This window comes from Mustela putorius, unplaced genomic scaffold (genome assembly GCF_011764305.1).
Source record: "Mustela putorius furo isolate JIRA1106 unplaced genomic scaffold, ASM1176430v1.1 tig00003909_pilon_pilon_pilon, whole genome shotgun sequence".
Taxonomy (NCBI): domain Eukaryota; kingdom Metazoa; phylum Chordata; class Mammalia; order Carnivora; family Mustelidae; genus Mustela; species Mustela putorius.
In genome coordinates this window covers 17,591,568-17,608,354 of record NW_025422057.1, presented here as the reverse complement: position 1 = coordinate 17,608,354, position 16,787 = coordinate 17,591,568, and the positions used below count along the sequence as shown (strand labels likewise).

The 16,787-nt window shown below is 38.6% G+C and overlaps 1 protein-coding gene across 3 annotated transcripts; it reads right to left on the bottom strand.

The window, feature by feature from the left end:
• Window positions 1–262: 262 nt before the first annotated feature.
• On the bottom strand, window positions 263–16,783 carry ZDHHC6 (zinc finger DHHC-type palmitoyltransferase 6). Of its 3 annotated transcripts, none has more exons than XM_004763837.3 (11): window positions 16,522–16,783; window positions 15,022–15,502; window positions 13,300–13,391; window positions 11,752–11,911; window positions 10,159–10,320; window positions 8,452–8,505; window positions 3,894–4,061; window positions 2,881–2,922; window positions 2,066–2,211; window positions 1,936–1,982; window positions 263–877 (listed from the first exon to the last, which is right to left on the bottom strand). In XM_004763837.3, the coding sequence occupies exons 2-11, from the start codon at window positions 15,286–15,288 to the stop codon at window positions 774–776; spliced, it is 1,242 nt and encodes a 413-aa protein (XP_004763894.1). In that variant the 5' UTR covers window positions 15,289–15,502; window positions 16,522–16,783; the 3' UTR covers window positions 263–773. The 3 variants fall into 3 exon arrangements, with proteins under 3 accessions (XP_004763894.1, XP_004763896.1, XP_044924842.1); XM_004763839.3 differs by having other exon boundaries at window positions 16,584–16,783; XM_045068907.1 differs by lacking the exon at window positions 16,522–16,783 and having other exon boundaries at window positions 11,752–11,819; window positions 15,022–15,068.
• Between the last annotated feature and the right edge of the window lie 4 nt (window positions 16,784–16,787).

The window sequence follows — 16,787 nt, the reverse complement described above, 5'->3', positions numbered from 1 at the left end:
GTTAAGCATCCAATCCATCAGCTTAGATCCTACCATTCGCATGAACTTCAAGATTTGAGAGACTCAAGTGTATAGTTGAGGCAGTTGGAGCTCGCTGAAAGTTTCCCAGAATACTGGGATCTCATACCACTAGTTCATTTACTGAATATCTTAAGACTCGGGATTAAAGATGCCAATTTCTCACAAGGTAGTAGAGGAGTTTTTCCACAAAGAACTATGACAAAGCTTTTTAGTCAGCCAAAAGAAAGAGGATAGTAAAAAATTAGATTTATACAGAACAGCCATTGATCTTTATTTGATTTGACAAAATCTGCATTATTAAAAGACAGGTAATAAAATTTAAGCTTATATTGAATCTGATATATGTTTTCTACAGTATCTAGAATATTACATAAGAAATAACTGAGGGGGAAACAGAATAAAAGCATCACATGCAGATGCTCCTGGCAAAGGGGGAACTATATCTGCAGGTGAGGTCCATAGTGTGCAGCGCATAAAAAAAATCCTAGAGAAAATGCAATTGACTTACTTGGGTGAAGTGTTTTTCCTTTTGTGGAGAGAAAGAAGTGACAGAGGGGCAGGAATTCAAAGGCATATGCAGAATGGCTTCTTCATTTCAAAATGGTAATAAAAATATTTAAATTATGGCACTAGGGCACCTTTGAGGAAAAGAACACCTTAACCAGAGTAGGCTCATTGCATAATTCTTTAGTAATATGTACAATTTTCAAGTAATGGAGAGGACTTAAAGAGTAATTTTACTTCAGCAGTGGCTATCTATTTTTCTTCTCGCCCTCTGGGGCTTGATCTGTTTCAGCATCACAGGGACATTTCTCCACACAGTTTCTAGGGAACCAGCCTCTGATTCGTGAAACACCTGATGGAGAAAATGAAATTGATGTGAATAGATTTAGTGATATTGCTGAGCCAAATAAGTCCCACTACTTTAAATCAGTAAGCTTTTAGTTCTGTTTTACTTTTTTCCTCCTTTACCAGCTTTTATAAGCTTAATTTGAGAAAAAAAAATATGTATATGTTTAAAAGCTGTCTGTCAAGTCAGAAAACCAGTATTTCCCAAATGGTATTAGCTGGGAAAGGTGCAAATGTGGTTCAGGACAAGCCCTAAGTGGAGCATGGGGGGGGGGGGGGGGGAACATGGGCAGGATTCCTTGATATGGTGTTCACTTACATATGTGTGATCGTGGGTGTTCACTTACATATGTGTGATCGTGGTGTTCTGGGCACTCTCATACTTCACCTGTTCCAGGGAACCACCTCCCTGTAGCTTCTATGAATTTCCTTCTTAGGTTTCTTCCTAACATGTAAATTTCTGTGTCAAGGTTGCCTAAGCAGTCATATTGGGTGAATCTAAAGGCATCCAGAATTAACCTTTACTTTACAAAGGAACAGTTCTAAAACTTAAAGAAAAGAAAAAAAATTAAAGACACAGAAAATTTCAATCTGTTAATTTCTGTAATAAATTCATAGGAATATGCATTCACAGAGAGAGTGTAGGGCAAAAGGGTCTGGTGTATAGGCTGTAAAGCCGGACTGCTTGGGCTGGACACCTGGCTCTACCTGTTTTTAGTGCGGTCTTGGGCAAGGTGCTCAGTCTCTGCATTTTGGTTTCCTCACCAGTGAAATGTACATGAGGGCTGTGGGGGCTTCACCACAAGTGAAGCACTTCTACAAGTGCCTGTCACACAGATCATGATGACCTCCGATATTAGCTGCCCCTAAAAAGACCTGATAAATAGAAGTGCTATGGAGAAATAATCTAAGAAGCCTTTTTCTGTTGCTTGATGGTGTGTCTTATGTCTTATGCTTGATGGTTATGTCCTAATGCACATGACACTGATTGTAACAGTTGTTCTCCCACAATTTGGAATTATTACTAGCAGCTGGTCTATTAAACATTTGTTGCCATTTCCATACCTTCTACAGAGGCATCATCAAGAATTTTATCTCCATACAACCAGTATCTGAAATATTTAAAAGATTAAAATTAATTTTTTTAGGCTAGATGCTAATTTAAAGAAGAAAGTCAGTACTTTCTCTCACTCACCGTAACCCTCTTGTGGCTAAAATGAATTCCCCTTTCTGTAGCCTTATTCGAGGCTCTTCAGTGCAGGGGCTCGTGAAGAAGGTTTTGATTCCTTTATTCAAAGGACAGCAGGCACCACTGTAATCTTCTATTACTCTATACCGTACCTGGCATCAGTAATCAGAAAAACAATGTAATGTTTACCTCTGAATTTCTGTAAATTTGAATTTAAACTGTTAAAGGCAGACCCAAAGTTATCAGGTGACAAGTCTTTACCTCCCAGATCCTTTATAAGAGGCAACTGACATTTCTAGTTCTCTAGGCTTTTCTTAGCCTGCATTTCAAGCACATCGCTACGAATTAAATTCTAGATCAGTACTGTCCAGTAGAACTTTCTGCAGTGAAGGAAATGTTCTATATTTGTGGTAACCAATGGGTAGGCCCTAGACACACACAGGTACTAAGCACTTCTAATATGGCCAGTACAACCAAGAAGCTCAATTTTTTATTTTATTTTACTTTAAATTTAAATAGCCACATGTGGCTAGCGGTCATCAAACTGTACAGCAGAAGTGTAAGGATGGGTTTCATACTAAAGAGCTATAATGAGGATTTCTGTTGGCAATATAAATTGACTACATTCCCTCCAAACCTCCAAACTACTTAAAAGAAAACAAAAGTGAACTGTATCAAATTTCAACAATTGTAGTAAGAAACATTATTTCATAAAAGCCAACAGTTAGCTTCTACTCAGAGGCAATTCTGAAAACTATACAGAAGGGTAGAGCCTGACAAAAGGAAAAAGAAACTAGTATCATTGCAAAATTTTTACTTACACTTCTGACTCTTTTATCTGCTTTTTGTTTCAACTGTTCAATCTGTTTGGAGATATAAAAAGAACAAATGTTACAACAAACTCCCAATTTTCCAGCATTTCACAGTGCTGACAATTCAAAGGCCCCATGTTTTTGTTTTGTTTTGTTCAGAAAAGTGGAAAGTGGGCTCTCTGACAGAGCAGGAGCTGGCATGAGGCTTTCTTCTCCATAGTCTCTGTCTTCATCTGTGTATACTCACTGAGCATTTGCTATGGCCCAGGGATCAGGGAGATGTACTCACTGCCCTCATGGGACTTCTAGGCTAGTCCTGAAAGTGATGATGACAGAGATTCACGGATTCTTCAGAGACAAGGTAGACAGACTGCAAAATTCATCCGCAAGTCTCCAATGAAAGTCATCATTATGATATACTTTTCCTCACTTATTCAGCAACAATTTATTAAATGGTACTATATTGGATATAGTAAGGGAAATCAAGATAACTCGTGGTCTCTGTATTAGAATCTTGTTAAAGATATAAGATAAAAGAATTAAATAAAAGTGAGACCTCATGGGTACCACAGAGTTGCATACGGTTAAGTGCCAAATCAAGATGAGGTGGAACTGGAACTGGCCTTGATAATTTCTAATACAGAAGAGGTCACAGGAGAGAAAAAACAGCATGGACAGAGTTAGGTGGCAGGAACACACAAGGGGTTCACTGAGGAAACCACGCCGGTTGGAAAGGGTGGTTTCCATTAGGAAGTAGTTGGAGGCAGCTTTAGGCTGGATTTTGTAACTAAGTAAGGGGATCAGGACTTTATGTCCCATGTATGGAGGATTAAAGAGAGATTTAAATTAAAAGAGAGAGAGGACAGAAGGAGTGCCTTGGGATTTTTAACTTAGATTTATTTTTGCCAAACTGAAAAAAGCCATATGACTTATCTTACTATAAAATGTCATCTGAGTTAAGGGGCACTTAAGGAGACAAGGGTTAGATAGAAAGGAAAGCCTATTTGCACAGAAATACTTACTGTTAAGCTGTACGGGTGACAGTCTTTTCTCACTGGCCACGCTAGTCCATCTCCCTCCGGGACCCCTGACCATGTGAATACCTGCTTAAAGTTCTTCCACCGACTTCCCATATCATAGGGAAAAACAAAGACTTCATCCAGTTGGTAATACTGAATTCGATCTTTAGCCTGTGGGTAACAAAGAAGTAAGATAGCAGATGCCTCTGCCTCCAATGGCTCTAAATACTGTCCTATTGATAGTATTGACAGTAACATACATTTATTCCTCAAATTTGTGTCACTCCTAAGAATGCTTCCTCCCTGTGGTCATGTTACACAGAAGAGACAGACAAACTTATCATAATATAAGAGGAACTTGCTATATAACACCGACCTCATATGAGATCATTCAGGAAATGTCTGACTGGGCTTATTCAGGAACACACATTCAAAAATCCTTATTAAAAGAGTTAGTAAGTGCCTGGGTGGCTTAGTTGGTTAAGCATCTGCTTTTGGGGCTCAGGTCATGGCCTCAGGATCTTGGGATGGAAGCGTGATGTCGGGCTTCCTGCTCAGCCAGGAGTCTGCTTCTCCTTCCACTGCCCCTCTCCCTGCTCGTGCTCTTTCTCTTTCAAATAAATAAAATCTAAATAAATAAATGAGTTATTAGCTTTTTCCACATATAACATATCCTTAATGCTCTTTGCTCAGCAAAACAAAAGAATATAGGTGTAAGGAAGGGATGGTGATAAAAAGATTTAAGAGAAAGCAAGAGTTTATTCAGGATGAAAGAACTGTTTCAGGGGTGCTCCAGAATGCGGCAGTTGTATCGTGGGTAGCAACAACACCTGTGAAGCAGCCAGAAAAACGGGTTCCAGGGGAGTCATCATTTTCTGAAAATTATTTTCTCAAAAAACTAGCAGAAATGTGTTGATCCTCTTTCAGTTTTTTATACCATTATACACGTATATATATATATACTTATGTATATATGCATTTATAGGTGTACTTTATACATATACATAAATATTCAGGTTGTATAAATTATATTCTAGGCACTTGAATTGTTAACTTGAACTTAAGGAGATAAACTGACTTAGAATTTCTTAAGTTCCACTGACACCTAGTGGTATAAAGATGCATAATTTATTCTTATAATAAGTGTACAAACCCAGCTGAGTTTGTATCAATTTTTTTTGTTTTTTAAATTTGTATCAATTTTAGTGCCTGATAAATTTCAATAAATTTTCTATAAAGTTAACCACTTATTTATATTTTTTAGTCAGCAACAGAGTGCCAGTTTTAAAATAACTTCTAGGTTTAGCACGGTACTTTATGAAGAGCCTTCGTCATCAGAAAAAAATTATTAATCTAATGATGATACATTACATTATTAACTAGAAATGACACCTTGAAATACTTTATTATCGGGGACAATATTTTAGGGAAAGTTTTCTTGCTTAGAAAGTTTTCTATTGCTTAGAAAATAATATTGATGTTAATTCAATTAAAATAATTGTCAAGCTATATGTATATGTATGAATCTACTAAACTGCAAATTCCCACACAAACAGTAAAGGATAATTTATTTTCCCTTTCTATAAACAAAAGTCTCAGAATCTTCAAAATGGTTAAGAGTCTCAAAGAACAGAGATTTAAGCCATTAACAAAGAAACAGTGGTAAGGATGAGTAGCTTACAAAAAGACTGAGGCCTGGTCTCTGCCTAAGAGAAGCACTCAGTGAAGTTGGGGTATTCTATCAATACTGTGTTAAAAGGTAACAGAGGTGTGGTCCCTTTTGACTCAGTCGGTTAAGCATCCGGCTCTTGATTTTAGCTTAGGTCATGATCTCCGGGTACTAAGATTCAGTCCCACATCAAGTTCTGCACTGAGTGTGGAGCCTGCTTAAGATTCTCTCTCTCCCTCTCTGTCCTTCCCCCCGCTCATGCTCTCTCCCTTTCTCTCAAAATAAATAAATAAATAAATAAATAAATAAATAAAAAATTTAAAAAAAGAGAGAGAGAGAAAGTAAGAAAGAGGCAACAGAGATGTGTAACAGGTGCTATGGGAAAGGCAAAGAAAAAAAAATAAAAAAGAAAGAAAAAAATAAAGCCCGCTTAGCTAATCTAGGGAGAGTCAAGGAAGGTTCTTTGGAAGAAATGACACCTAAACTAGTTCTTGAGGCAGAAGAAATCAGCAACAAGGAGGAAGAGTGTTCTGGGTGGAGCGAATGACATGTGCAAAGATAGAGAAGCATATGATGTATAAAATTGGGAGTTTTTGATTTTAGTTGGTATCAAGAGTGAGATGGGGTGGGAAGAGGTAGAAAATGCTAAGGAGCTCGGACTTAACCCCGTATGTATATCAGTGGTTCTCAAAGCATGCCTGGCACACCTCTTCCAGTCCCCAAGATCTTCTCTTATGGTTCAACAAAATCAAACAACTTTCATCTTAATATTAACATGTTATTTGTCTTTTTCATTGTGTTGATATTTGCAGTAGTGGGTAAAATTGCTAGTACCTTTAGCAGGAATCATGATAGTGGCACCAAACTGTGTAAATAGAGATTATATTCTTCACCATTACATACTCATGATTTAAAAAAAAAATCGAACAAAAGTTTTACATAAGAATGTTCTCGATGATGCAATAAAAATAATTATTTTCATTAAATCTCAACTCTCAAGTAGATGACCTCTCATGTGACAAAATGGGGAGGACACATAAAGCACACCAAAGCGTTTATCTCAAGGAAAACATCTGTTTGTGTTGTGAGCTAATAAAAGCTGTATAGCCAACTTTTTTCATTTAATGCAATTTTACTTGAAAGAATGAGTAATGAAACAAACTAAGGTTACTGAAACTTCAATATTTGGCAGAAATTTTCTCAAAAATTAACAAAGTCAAGCTGTTACTTCAATGTAAACAACTGAGTATCTATTGTCAGTGAAAAAATTAAGGCTTTCAAGTGAAAATTAGAATTTTGGAAAATTTGTATCCACCGCGATGAGCCTGATTGCTTTCCAAAATAAAGGCCCTTCCCCCAGAAAATTGGTAATGATATGAATCAATGTGTCAGCATTTGGAAAATGTGCATTACTCTATAAAACTGTATTTTCCAAATGACCAATACCTGATGTTATAAAATCATGTATGGGTAAAAGGTCCATTCAAAGAGCAAGATGTACTGATGGACTGAAATGTACAAGAGTACAAAACGTTTACTGATAGAGCTTTACCTCTCACATACAACTAACCTTTCAAGGCTATCACCTGTGAAGTTCTCATGTAGTACCAAAGAATATCCACTGTCAACTAAAAAGCCTATTCAAATACTCTTTCCTTTTCTACCTACTTATCTGTGTGAAGCTGGATTTTCTTCATATACTTCAATCAAAGCAACATATCACAACAGAGTGAATGCAGGAGAAGTGAGAATCCAACTGTCTTCTGTTAAGTCAGATATTAAAGAGATTTGTAAAAATACAAAACAATGCCACTCTTCTATTTTTTATTTTGAAAAATATAATAATTTTTTAAAATATGCTATTTTTATTAACATATAATGGGTTTATTATTTTTAAATGAAATTATAAAGCTTCAAAATTTTTCTCAGGAAATATGACAATCATTGATAACTACTACACAAATTAAGAAAGCTCTTTACTGTCCTTAACAATTTTGAGAATGTAAAAGGGTTCTGAAACCAAAAAGTTTAAGAAACTAGTCCTATAACTTCAAGCTATAGACTGGCTGCCAGGGGGCTAAATATGTCCTATTGTTATGTTTTATTTGGCCCACAAGGCTTTTTGTTTTTAATGTGAACTGCTTCCTAATATCTAAAAACAAAGAGATGTCACAGAAATCCAGATCTCTTACTCTTCTAGAAAAACAATTAGATGATTTCAGAATACTGAGTGAGTACCCCCCCCCATGGTAACAATCAGCTTCATCTGTTAGGCAGCTCTAGTATCACAGGCTGGCTCCTGTCACCTAAGTGATCCGCCTGGCCCCCGCAGGCATGTGGGTTTATAGTCCCTGCTACAGTGATGGTGAGGCTCTGAGAAGCTGTAAGCGGGGAGCAGAGTGGTCAGATGGACTTTACAACAGAATCGCAACAGACAGAATGAAGTATGTATTAAGGGTTGGGAGGTCTGTAACAAGCTATGCTCTAAGTCCTATGGCTTATGAAGGTTTGTTAGTCCTAAAGCACTGAAAAAAACTTGATGGCATCTTGGTGGGAGAGATGTTCCTTTCTGAATGGTCTGCCTTAACCCCTAATCTGAGGAAGAATGGCCAAATGATTTAATGGATGGCTTGGGCTTCTTCAGCAACTCAGGGTGAATGAGAAGCATATTTCTGTGGGAGTTACATTAAACCAAGAATGAATCAAAATGTTTCTTTTTTATATTCTTCTTTTATGTGGCACTCAAATGACTGAAGAAAGCCATCTGATAGTAAAGTTTTCACTTCCAGGCATTTATTAGTTAATCTGGCCTATGAACTAATCTTTATTTTTTTTTTATTTTTTTCTGAGCTAATCTTTATTGAAATTGAGGAAACAATTATTAAAATTTACCTTTTCTTCAATCCATGATTCAATAGAAGTTTTGTTTCTGAGAATTATTTTCATCTGAAAATTAAAGGATACACAGTAAAATTTTATGATGAAACTTCAGTTCATTTAAGATTATCATCTTTGTAGTAACCCTATGAGATAGTTTTTATTGGTGCATTCCACTAATGAAGAGATCAGGATAACAAAGGTTAAGTGACATACTCAGGGTGTGGTCTATCTGACTCTAAAGTCCTTGCTCTTCAGCACTGTGCTACAAAGCCTCTCCACAAAATGATAATGGTCATCATCCATAATCAAATCTGAATCTACTAGCTTAATAAAGTTTCAGGTTTTAAGTACTACCTTCTGAACAAGGCTTCCACTCTATTAATAAGACATTGATACAATCCACTTAATCAGTATTTGTGCATTTTGCTACTAAAATCGCTTATCACTATCTTTAATTAACCTTAAGTTTATGATTAATTTATTTACTACAACGAAGTGACTCAGTCAACCTAGATATTCCACTTGCTTTAAAAACCAAATATATTCAGTCTTGATTCTATTAATCAATTTTCCTAGCTATGACTCAATCCACTTATCTGGGCTTTTACACCACAGGGTTTTAGTCTATTTCTAATATGATTCTTAATCAGAGGCAGTGGGGGAATTTTTTCAAAGAATTTGACCCCAGGCTAATAGAAAACATAAAGTATAACCAAAACCAAGATATTTCAAAACTACAAGTTTGAAAGGGTTGAGTGATGCACCAGAGCCCTCAGGCCAGCATTTCTGATTCTATGAGAGGTCTACGTTTCCTTTTAGTCCAGCTGTGTCCACAGAAAACAGTGGGGCAGGGTAAAGACACATATGGGAAAGAAGTCCTTACCATATTCCTATGGCTGAGCACAACAGAACCTGGCCCACAGCGGGCCTTCGACTAGTGAGTAAGTTAACTAAGTGAACGGAATGGTTCGTAACTGTTTTGTCACGGGCCACATCCTTCTCCCCTGTGCTCTCACAGCACTTTGTACATAAATCTGTGATATTCGCATGAGCCAGTACTAGTTAACTGTTTACTACTAATTGTGACTTCCCTAAGAGCAGGACTTTTTTCATTATTGCAGCCTCCGAAATTAGCACACTAATTCACCAGAGTAGCCATTAAATAGCACCGTACCATAGGGTTGTTATTGGAATTAAATGAACTACTACATGTGATGTCCCTAAAACGGTGTTTTGCACATAATAAGTGCTGAATAAACATTGGCTTTATTATGACGATGATGATTAAATACATGCTATTATAAAACAGCATTAATAATTATGTTTACTGAATACATAAGTGGATTATCTTGAGTTAAGTCACTTCACCTTTCCGTGATTCAATTACTCATCTGTAAGGAAGGGGAAAATATTCCTCTTCAACTCTTTCTGGGGGTTGATGTAAAGATCAAGAGAGACCATAATGTGATAAAGGCTTTCTCAACTATAAAGTGATATATAACTCTAAGATAACACTTTAAAAATTCAATCAATTACCTGGAGATTTAGGTAGTCACTTCAAAATCATCTGGCTAGTACAGAGATTAGCTACCTCGATGGTACAGGTAACAGTAACTTCCATTTCATACTGCATACCTGAATGCGGTCTTCAGCTCTTTCTCATCACAAGCAGCCCCAGTAAGTGAACAACTTTTTGCTAGAGGTAAACAAGAAACTTACCTGGATAAAAAACAACATCCCAACAGCTATGGTTGTTCCTAAAGCTAATCCCAAGGCAAACAAAGTAGCCGCAAATGCTGCTAATCCAAATGGAATAATTGGAAGAGGATCTCTCCGGGCTGCACTCATATCAATCTTGACTGTGTTCCAACCAAAGGAGAGCTACGAACAACAACACACACTTGAAATGTTCAGTTGTTATAAATGGTCAGATTGTACTGGGACACTTAAAACAACTTGATCAAAAAAAGATCAACAAATGATAACCTGAAGCTGTGGCTAAAAGAAAATGAATTTCTAATGTGTTTCTAATTGATACTGGGGCTTAAACTCATACTGATACGCAGAATATCATTCTTAGTTATTTTCGAATGTTACCTTTTTTGTTTGTTTGTTTTTAATTATTTCCTCAGAAAGCATAAGGTATACCGACTAACATTAATATGCATGAACAACACTAGTCATCAATCTAAGTTATAATTGTGTCACCCATCTTCTCCTTGCTTTTCAGTATTTACAGGAATCTTCCGCAGCAAAAAAAAAAAAAAAAAGACAGCCTAGAATTTAGTTGTTTCTTCCCTCATGTGCCACAATCAGAGGTGTAAAAACTGGCAAAATGCAGCGAAACATGCCCTGTAGATGCTTACCACCTGGTCTGCAAAATGTTTTCAAATAGTCACCCAGGTGCTAACATTTAAAAATCAGGAGACGTTAAACTTCTGGTTTAACTTTAACTTTTTTGAAGTCCAGATTTTCTGATTTTTTCCTGAAAAACTAGAAGATCTAGTATCACTGGACTAGGTGTCCAGACATCAGAAACTGGTTGAGGTTGATACGGATTGTCCCACCGATGAAGGGCCTACGTTCTCCAGGTGCTACAGTCCTTGTAGCATTTACCCACCAGGCTTCTTTAGGGATTGAATCTGTGCCCCTGAAGTTTTCTACTTGCCCATCAGTCAACCTAATCTTCTGGAGGATATTTTAGGACATGTGCCTGCTCCATGAGCTACCTTCCATGGCACTGGAATTAGAAATGAACAGAAGAACTGAAACTTGCAAAATGAATTAGATGGAAATAGAAAATACTAGGGCTTTTTCTTCTTGTTCCTTTTTTCTCATTATTCTCACCACAGCTACAAAGTGTGAAATCGAATAAATTATACATACAGTAATAATATTATCAACTTCAACTACAGCTAGTAAGGTACGTTTCCAAAACAAAATAATTTTTCCTCATCTAAAAAACTAAGTGTTTGGGTACCTGGGTGGCTTAGTTAAGTGGCTGCCTTCAGTTCAGATCATGATTGCAGGGTTCTGAGATCCAGTCCTGTGTTAGGCTTCCTGCTCAGCAGGGAGTCTGCTTCTCCCTCTCCCTCCCGCTCATGCTCTCTCTCTCAAATGAATAAAAAAAGCTTAAGAAAAAAATTAAATTTTAATAGCTTTTTTTTTTAAAGAAATTCATATATATGTAAAGCAAAGTTCTGTTTCCCAACCTAAATCATGAACATCATCATTCCAAAAGGGGCTCCTTAAATAACTATAACTACCATTTAATTTGGCATAAATGATTTTATAACAAACACTGTCACTTACCCGATTATAAAGCTGTGTATACATAGTCATAACAAAAATGAAGGCAGCATGAATACAACCCAGTGGTGCTAAAAGGAGAAACAGTGTGAACGAAGCATGGTTTTGGTAACCACAACAATTGTTGATCCAAGGACAGTGATGGTCCATCTTCATCACACATCTAACAAGAAAAATTTACATAAAACATGAGGCAAAAAATCCTGTCTACTTTAAACAACTTTGGTCTTCAAAAGATCAAGTAAACAGGAAACCAGCAAGCCTGACTCACAGAGGAATTATACTCCATGGAACAGAAAGAAAAGTCTTTATGAGTTTTTAAACAACTCTGAACAGTGACTTCTTTTAAATTCTAAACAACACAAGAGAAGTCAGGGTTTGTAACAGCTTCTGAGGAAACAAGGTCTGCTACAAGTGAGTTTGTTTTAAGATGTCAGGAGGCCCACAGAGAGGTTCATTATAAAGAAAAAAGCTTAGGGGCGCCTGGGTGGCTCAGTGGGTTAAAGCCTCTGCCTTCGGCTCAGGTCATGATCCCAGGGTTCTGGGATGGAGCCCCACATCGGGCTCTCTGCTCAGCAGGGAGCCTGCTTCCTCCTCTCTCTGCCTGCCTCTCTGCCTACTTGTGATCTCTGTCTGTCAAATAAATAAATAAAATCTTTTAAAAAAAGATTTATTTTAATCTCTAGCTCTGAAATGCAGTGACTGAGGTAGAGTACAACAGAGATTCAACAAAATCACTTCTAAATCTCTGCCAGGGTTGATGGGACCGAGAAGACCTTGTAACTTCCTTCCTGTTCTCGTCCTTTAGATGTGGATTCTCGGAGCTATGAAGCTAACTATGGAATATAAGATGTGGTATAACAAGCAAAGTCTTACTGAGCTTCCTTTCCTTGTTGCTACAAGAATATTTCCTGGCCTCATACCAAACTATATATTTGCCACAAATGGTTTTCCTAAACCTCAACATTCTCATCACAAATTTCTTATTAATAAATCAGTGTAAGAGCTGTGTATGTAAAAAAGTTCTAGTTTATTTTGTATTCTTATAGTGATTTCATTTTCTTCCCATTAAGTTTTTTATATTGAACACTAGCGATAATACACACCTGAGTTCATTTATTAGATCTGCATAACGTGTAAATGTTAGTCGACCCAAATGATGGAAAGGGCAGGTGTCCCTTATAATTTAGACTCAGAACAATTCTAAAGCTAGTCAAGATGACAGCAGACAAGCACAATTAATCCTGATCTATGGAAACAACTTGAAGGTATAACTTTTTACTCTTGGCAGGACAAGAAGCAAAATTAAATGTATATTTTTCCAAAAAGCAAATAAAAAAAATCTTTTCACTTATAACAAAAAGGAGTGAAGAATGTTTATTATCAAATTGGTAACTTAATAAAATGGAGATATGGACACAAGTGTTTTGACAATGGTTTTTACAAAGAAGCCACCATATAGAGACTAAAACTGAGACTGATGTGGCAGAAAGAAAAACGTAAGACCAGTAACCAAGCTGATCAGTCCCCAAAGAGGAGCAAAGACAGTACCTGTTACACTTTCTGCAGTGATGTGACCGTGGCGCCTTGTATGCTTGGCAGACTTTACAATACTGGAGGTACATGCTATCCTGAGAATTTTCCTTGGTAGCAAAATATAAAAAAAATTCATCAGTTATCTGATCCTAAGTAATAACATGTCAAGTCTTATGAATAAATGCTTTGGTATGGTTTGATTTTTCTTCTGTGAGGGGTTGGGTAAGGACAGAATCCTAACTTGCATTTCCAGTCCTTTTATTTGAGCTGAAATATTTTTAAATAATGAGTTTCTGGTTAACAGCCACATTGCTCTTCCAATTACCCAGAACTCATTTTTAATTTCTCTTCCCCCTGCTCTACCCAAACCTACCACCACTGATCGTAGCTGATTCTACTTTTCCACACTCTTACTAGAATGGGAGGAGTTCAGGAAAAAGGTAGCTGACCGTGTGGCAGGAACTCTGGAGTGAGGATTCAAACATCAGAGCTGACACTTTTGAGATCTCTTTTGCACCATTTTAGTTACTTCTGACTACTTTCCTGTATCTCTTTCTAATCCAAACTATTTTCAGAATAATATTCCTATAACGCAACCCTGATTAGGTCAGAGCTTGGCTTGACAAACCTCTACTACCTCCCTATGGCCTAACAATTTCTCACACATTTAAGGCCTTCCACAATCTGCCTTAGTTTCCGCTTTATTGGCCCAACATAAGCTGTTCTTTCTGACTATATGCTTCCACCACCAACCAACCTGGAATGTCTTCTTTCCCATCTGTGGAAATTTCCACTCCTCCCTCAGGTCCCCAGCTGAAAAAGATCAGGTCCTTCTAAACTTCAACAGTACTCACCCCATTCTTCCCTATAATTTAGTTACTTACACAAGTCCCTTGGTTTCTCTCAACTATAAGGTTTTTCAGGATACAAAGTTGTCTTACTCATCTCTGTACCCACTTTAAATAGTATACTACATTAGTGTTTCTCCAACATTAACATACTTAAGAATCATCTGGGGATTTTGTTGAATGCTGATTCTGATTCCTAGGTCTCGAGTGGAGCCCAAGATTCTGCATTTCTAACAAGCTATCAGGTGGTGTCCCTCAGCAAGCAATATGGAAAATCACGAGCATAAACTTTCCACAACTTTTAAAAAGTCACAAATTGATTTGTACTGTACTTCCTAATGTGACGATTTTAACATTGACTTTAAAACTTTATGATTTAAGCCAGCAATTTTTATAGACTCCCCAGCCCCCTTCATTCCTCTTTTTTCTTTTAATGCAGGACAAGTATTCCATAAAATTTCTCTGGGAAATACTAATTTTTTTTTTTTAATTTTTGGGAAATACTAATTTAGATGAGTATTTTCAAACAGATACGCCTGGGTGGCTCAGTGGGTTAAAGCCTCTGCCTTCAGCTCGGGTCATGATCCCAGGGTCCCGGGATCGAGCTCCGCATCAGGCTCTCTTCTTAGTGGAGAGCCTGCTTCCTCCTCTCTCTCTGTCCGCCTGCCTCTCTGCCTACTTGTGATCTCTGTCTGTCAAATAAATAAATCTTAAAAAAAAATAAAAATAAAAAATAAATTCTTTGAGCTCTAAATGATAATTAGAATAATATGCTTAGACTCTACTAAGGCAAAAAGTAGGCTGTGTCTGATATTATTGGTTAGCAGATAAGCCATAAACTAAATATATGATTATTGTTAGAGTTTCTTATCTTAGATCTTTTTCTTACCGGTTTCCACCCCAAAGGAACAAAGCCAGGACCAATAAACATGGCATTGAAGTAATTATAAAGAATCATGACCGTCCAATTAATCAACATGATGAAGTTCACGCTTCCTCCAGTTGTATGTAAAGGCCAATACCACAACACAGAGTCAATCATGGCCATCGTAGAACATATTGCTATAACACCAAGGGCTATAATGGGACCCCAATGACACAGTCTCTTTAATTCTTGGAGATTTTCAAACTTGATAACCGAGCAGAATGTACCCATTCTGGTGAGGAAGAATGCCTTCCTACTTTTAAAAAATTATAGATTTCCTTTTTCTGTGCACACATTTCCATGTGCCACCAGTCCATGTGGGTTCCTTAACTGTCATGCCTTTAAGCGGTGGGAGGTTAGTGCAGATTATGCCATTTTCACTGTAACACACTCAGAGCTCTTTGTCTCAACTAGGAGAATCCAGTGTCTTGGCTTGAAACCCAATCTAAAGAAAACAAAATGAGAAAGCTCAGTAAAAAATTTTATTATATACATTGACCTCCAATAACCACCTAAACAAAAGCATCTCCCAAGTGCACTTCTATGGGATGAGCGCCTTCTCCGATGCTGAAGAGAACTATTTTATCCCCAAACAGGGCTTATCCCAAACAGGACTCCAGGCTGAATGGCGTCTGAACTGAATACAGGATTCGGAAAGAGTTGCTTTTTACTCCTTTGTTTCCAACTTGTCGGGGAACTGGGACTGTCCCACCTTTAGTGAACGGTTTGGGGAGACCAAGAGGTTCAGAGCTGGAGCAGGCGCGAGGGGTGACTGAATTCCGCTCCCTTCTTCATAGAAAAGAAACTGGCTTGGAGCGGGGGCTTACACCAAGCTGACCACTAACCGCTGACCCCAGACCAGGAACCAAGTCATCCACCTCCTTCTGCGGAATTCCAAACTGCCTTTTACCGAATCGCCGTTCGTCTAGTTAAGAGCCCGACTCGGGCTCAGACCTTTTGCCCGCGATTGCTCCCAAACACCAACTGCAGGATCTACTGGGGCCGAAGGTAGAGAGCCGAGGGAGTGGAAGCAGGGGACGGGGGGGGGGGAGGGCAGAGGTGTGTGTGTGCAGTCACGACTCGAGGAACACGGGGGAATGAACAGGAATGAAAATATCTGAGGGGGGAAAAAAAAAAAGGAGGAAATGCCTCCGCAGCGAGGGCCGGGGAAGGCAGGACGCCGAGCGCCGGAAGATCTGTGGAAGGACTGATTTCTCACTGGGCTGCAGCGAGTCCAGGGACGATCCCAGATAAAGGGGAATAAGGACTTTCACGCAACAGATGCTGCTGCCCCGTGCCTCAGTTTCCCGCCCGGGTCATGGAGCAGAGCGCTTGGAAATCCTCCCTCAGAGGAGAAACATCCCGGCAAGCGTGGTCGGTTTCAACATTCTGGAGATTCTGGGCTCATTCGGGTGGGGCGAAGACCGCCCAAATCACAGTTAAATCCCTTGCCTTGGCTCCCACCTCAGACCGGTCCTGAGTGCCCGCTCCTCAGCCATCGCATTTCCGGGGCGGCCTGGGCTCACCCGGAACAGGTTTTCTCCTCTTCGGATAACGCCGTCATGGGGACCTCAGGCCCGCGCAAGCAGAAAGCAAATCCTGGCTGGAAGAGGGTGGAGTGCAGAACCTGCCGCCACCGGTCTGTCTCCCCGCCCGCTCTCTCGCCGCTGCTCTCCACCTCCCGCCCGCGGCACCGTCTCTGCGACAGCCACTTCCGGGAGGTTCCCCAC

What these genes read in the sequence shown, in the direction of transcription:
- ZDHHC6 (XM_004763837.3), bottom strand. Translation starts at nt 15,288, where the DNA reads ATGGGTACATTCTGCTCGGTTATCAAGTTTGAAAATCTCCAAGAATTA. An exon ending in AATCATGGATTGAAGAAAAG is followed by an intron (nt 4,062 to 8,451) that starts GTAAATTTTAAT and finishes TGTTACCCACAG; the next exon opens with GCTAAAGATCGAATTCAGTA. An exon ending in TGATGATGCCTCTGTAGAAG is followed by an intron (nt 878 to 1,935) that starts GTATGGAAATGG and finishes TTTCTCCATCAG; the next exon opens with GTGTTTCACGAATCAGAGGC.